This window comes from Pomacea canaliculata, linkage group LG2 (genome assembly GCF_003073045.1).
Source record: "Pomacea canaliculata isolate SZHN2017 linkage group LG2, ASM307304v1, whole genome shotgun sequence".
Lineage (NCBI taxonomy): Eukaryota > Metazoa > Mollusca > Gastropoda > Architaenioglossa > Ampullariidae > Pomacea > Pomacea canaliculata.
In genome coordinates this window covers 38,961,623-38,966,653 of record NC_037591.1, presented here as the reverse complement: position 1 = coordinate 38,966,653, position 5,031 = coordinate 38,961,623, and the positions used below count along the sequence as shown (strand labels likewise).

At 41.7% G+C, this 5,031-nt stretch overlaps 1 protein-coding gene across 1 annotated transcript; it reads left to right on the top strand.

Moving 5' to 3' along the window:
• The first annotated feature begins 4,002 nt into the window (after positions 1-4,002).
• On the top strand, positions 4,003-5,031 carry LOC112556011 (probable G-protein coupled receptor 139). Its single transcript, XM_025224604.1, has one exon. The coding sequence runs from the start codon at positions 4,003-4,005 to the stop codon at positions 5,029-5,031; it is 1,029 nt and encodes a 342-aa protein (XP_025080389.1).

Below are 5,031 nucleotides of genomic sequence, written 5' to 3'. Positions count from 1 at the left end.
TGATCGCAGTGGGCAAGTACGCGTTTACCGTCGCGCAGCAAGCACTGAGGAATACCAATATTAGTCACGTGACCTTACATTGCCTGCTGCATCCCAGTCCAGCAAACCCCTCGGCCAACAAGGGATGGGTCAGCATCGCCGAAGCACAGCTTAGAGAATTTGGAGTTTATGACATCATAACTTTCGGCTCTCGACACCCAGAGTACCCTTTGACGAAAAGGTGCAACGATCATCAACAGCGCCTACAGCACGTGGAACAGCAGCAACATCTGGAACCGTCACAGCAGCTTCGCAAGCAACAGCAGCAACACCTTAACGTGCAGTTTCCTTCGCTTTTCCAGCCTGCGATGTTCGACCGTGTTCCGGAAGCTTCCACCATATACACCAAGCTCCCATCCTCACCAGCTTCACAGCTTTCATCCCCATTATCCCCAGCAGCAGCAGTATCAGGCTTCTTTCTTCCTATAATTAGATAGATGAATTATTCATTTTCGTTTGCTATCTCTTGCGGTCAACAGCTATGTACAAGAAGACAATGGAGAAGAAGTGGAGGACGATGACAGGACTGAGGAGACGATGCTGTGGTCGCCATTGAATGATGTAGGGAAAGTTAACTGCAGTCATACGATGGCTGAGGCTGTGGATATTGATGGTTAGATGCAAGAACATATGATTGGTATCCATTATATTTTTGGTTGTGGTGAAACTGTAATCTGTGAACTCAGTCACATCATTTAAAAAAAAAATCATCTATTTCTGTTGGGTTTTACAAATCGTAGATAACGGTTATTTTTACAGCTTGAGTCAACTTCTTAATATATCGATATGTAATTCAAACATTTAATACTATGTACTCTTGACCGTGTGTTGTGATTGGTATACCTGATATAATGCTTTCTATGTGACATGTGCCTGAACTCAATGTAGTATGTGTTAAACAATTTTGATGAAATTTAAGATATAGTTTATAAGCTTACATTTTTCAAAAATATAAAATCTCAAGCCATCGTCAGGCAAAGAGTTGTTACATGTGTATACTAGTTCATGTGTATACAACCTTCATTCGACATGCGTTAGACACTCTTTATATAGTGTTTTCATTATGGATACTGGACAGCTCTCTCTCCCTCACACACCACACAGTCTCTCATTCACACACACAAACACACCTGCGAGCGCTGGATTTATAAATGTGCAGACGCTCCGTATGTAATATGTATTATAATGAATTATACATTTCCTGAATTATCCGACTTACGCGACTTGACAACTGTACGGTGTAAGCTTCTTTTATTTTATTTCAGACTCTCTGCATGCCTATCGGTCTTTAGGGCAAAGTCTGTGTACAGGGACATAACCCTGACTTTTCAGCAGTGACGCGCTTACTTCCCTTGTGCTGAAATATGTCTGTTCTACACAGTTATAAACAATATACGTTACTCTATAGTCTATACGTTACTCAGATGGACAGTTCGTCTCTGTGTCACTGAATAATACAACGGGCTAACCTAGCCAGGAAGAGAAAGAAAAAAAAGAAAATATGGAAGACAGATAAAAAGCAAACGTTTTGATAAATGCTGTGCTGTTCCTCGAGGAATTAACATTTTGTTTGCACATTTAATTTTCACTACAAGTGAGAAACAGTAGCATTAATCAACCTCACTAAAAAGTGAGAATAAATATGCATACATTTTGCTCCCCGTTATCTCTCTGTTATAATCATACATAGATAACATAGCACACACACACATCAAATGTTTCATGCCGTTTACTACATCGGTTATACTGAGACTGATTAAAAAAATCCTCATCATGATCATCATTTAGCCCTGGTTCGCCATAAAAGTGTCAACTCTCACCAGATCCATGAGTTGTCTGCAGTTCTCTGAGACTGAAAGGCTAGTCCACACATAAAGTTTGTCTGCCAGTTATTCTTTGTCTGTCTCTTCCCTTTTTTTACAGCGTGTTGTTCGATGAATTACAGTAACTAGACGCGGTGACTAAAAACAAATACCATCAAATGCCCTGCAATTAATTTCAGCTAAATACAAAAACATGTTTTCACATTGTTCAAAAGGTGTTCTGAATTCTAGCACGTGTCTGCTTATTTACTTTATATCATCAAGCATCAATCCGCCTCCCCAACCACTGATGTCAAGCGTTGACAGATACATCCTCAACATCCTCGATGATAACACTTTTAGTTTCTATCAAGCACTCAGTAGTGACATCTTCAAACCATCAACAAAGGACTCATACTCTACTCTTTAACTATGCTTCTGTTTTCGGTGGCATCTTTAGATTGTTCATCCAATCATTTCATCCACGCTTATGATCACGTTTGAAAACATCGATTAAATTAAAATCTTACATTGTTGAAACCTGTGAATAAATATTACTCACCTTTCATCGTCCGATGGAAATCTGAAAAATGATAGCTCGTTGCAGGTTGCTTCCTGGTGAACTTCCGTGCAGTTAATTGCACTGCAAACATTGTGACCAGACCTACTCTTAATCTTTAGCGTGATCCAAAAGAGCATGGAGGAACAAAGGGACTGAACTCTCATCTCGTGCTTACAGAATTCCCCGAAATGGATGGTCTTGTTATATAAAGTTTTTTTTAGGCCTGTTTCAGCCAAGGATGAATTTACAGAGTAATGGTAGCCCCCGCACACAGTCTCAAAAACCAGTATAATTACACGATTTGATGAAACCGAAACAATTTGCGGTGGAAATTCGAGGTACAACCAAACTTGAAAATAGTTCGCATCACTAGAATTATTTTCGGAAATTTCTCCCTTTTATTTATTTTGTTCAGATTTTTAAATTGTTTCCTGATACACTGAAACCGGGAAAAAAATCTTTCGTAAAAAATTTCTAGAATCAGGCCGTCAATTAGGCACATCGACTGGTATGGGCGGCACCCGCAACTATTTTGAAGCCTGAGATCCTCCGCCCTCTTTTCGAGAAAAAAAAACTAAATGTCACGAGGGCTTAAAAAGCGACAGTTCCTTGTCGTTGTAGTAATGACAGTGATAATGAGCAAAGTTTTTTTTTTTTATGCTATTCTGTCTCAGTATTTAAGAGGCTTTGTAGTAAAAACCTATCTTTGCGTGAAGTCTTTTGCCAGAACTTCGAGGACTCCAAAAGAGGGTATATTGCATGCTAGGTATATTGATAGTGGACAATATAACTGAAGATGTGAGATTTGATACTGTGTAAATGGTTCGGAGCAAGTAAAACAGGTCATCAGAGGATCTGCTCAGAAAATGCCGAACCTACTTTGGTGAAGTGAATGTAAGGATAAGATTATGATGTTTGAAAAATGATTGGCTATCATGGCTGACAGGACTGGCTGCCTCGATCGTCAGTAACGAGGGAGACTACATCTGTCGTCCTTGGTTACGACTGTGACCAGGTAAAATAGAAAAAGGAGAGAAGGAGTGACAGGGATTTAAGAGGAAAAGTAGAGACGAAAGAGGAGATACCATAGAAAACAGCTTCTGTCTCTTCCGAGCTTCCAGAAAAAGACAGAAGCCAATGCTTTTCTTTTAATTCTATTTTTCGTAAAGCGTTAGGAGGCACATCCTCGAAAAAGTTTTTTATAGAACTAGAAAAACTATTGTCAAGACTAACATACTCTCTTACTGTTCAAAACAATAGCTCGCCACGTGAGCTTCAGACAACGACGATTGGAAAGACGAGGGCGTGTTCTGGCTGAAAGAATTGTTTCTCTTTGTCCTTGTACTTGACATACTTTGTATAGATTATTTGATTACCTGGCGCTTACAACAGTTTTTTTTCTCCCAAGCAGCTCAGTTTTTTTTCTTTGGTTTTGTTTTGGTGTGGTATTAACGTGTCTAAGAACTGGCCATTTACTATCGGCCCTCCACCAACCATGTTGTAGACGTCTTAAACTATAATTTAACAGGTTAACAAGAGGACACTAATACCCAAGCTACAGGTTGAGTAAGTCGACCAAAAGAAAGCAGGAAGATAACCATGAATACATCTTTGACAAGGTATAACACCTCTTTCGATCTTGAACTATACAGGACATACATGAGGATGGTGGAAGCAGCTGACATGATCTGGATCTACGTTCCGCCATTGATTTTAATTCTCGGCACGTTCGGCAACGGAATGTCCATAGCTATTCTGAGTAAAATGAACAGAAGAGGCGAGTCGACTGTGACCACCTATCTGATAGCTTTGGCGGTGTCCGATCTTCTGCTTCTGTACTTCGGCCTTCTCCGACTGTGGCTGTACTTTGAGTTTGGCTTCGATTTCATGTCCGTAAGTAGCTTCGTGTGCAAACTGTGCAAGTGGGTGGTGTACATGAGCGGCGCCATGTCGGCGTGGTTCCTGGTGGCCGTGACACTGCAGCGAACCGTGTCTGTGGTGTGGCCGCACCGCATGAACGCCGTGTGCACACCCAGGACGTCCCGCAGGCTGGTGGCCGGCATCGCCATGTTCCTCATGGCCGTGCACCTGCACGTGCTGTACGGCGTGGAGGTCGTTGGATTCGAAGACGGCAACGCCACCATCTACCAGTGCCACATCGCTGATGAAGGTTACCTGAATTTCTTCTCTAAGATTTGGTCGTGGGTCGACCTGATGATCTTCTCTCTCACGCCCTTTGCTATCCTGCTCGTCTCCAACGCCATCTTGCTCAAGACCGTTGTGACGTCAGCGAGACGAGCCCTACAGACGTTGACAGTCCGCGATACGAAGCAGATTTCTGAGAGAGAAAAGAAGGCTTCGTCGATGACAGTGACACTGATAACCATATCCTTCACCTTCTTCCTCCTGACCGGTCCGTTCTGCATCTACCTTCTCATTAAACCTTATGTCCTTCTAAATAGATCAACCGACCTACGTGAGAAAGGTATACAGGAGGTTGTTCTGGTCTCCATCAACATGCTGTGGTATTCAAACAGTGCAGTTAATTTTTATCTGTATTGTTTAACCGGAAGTAGGTTTCGGCTAGAGTTCAAGAACATTTTCACATGCAGCAACCATAAAAAGTGA

What these genes read in the sequence shown, in the direction of transcription:
- LOC112556011 (XM_025224604.1), top strand. Translation starts at nt 4,003, where the DNA reads ATGAATACATCTTTGACAAGGTATAACACCTCTTTCGATCTTGAACTA.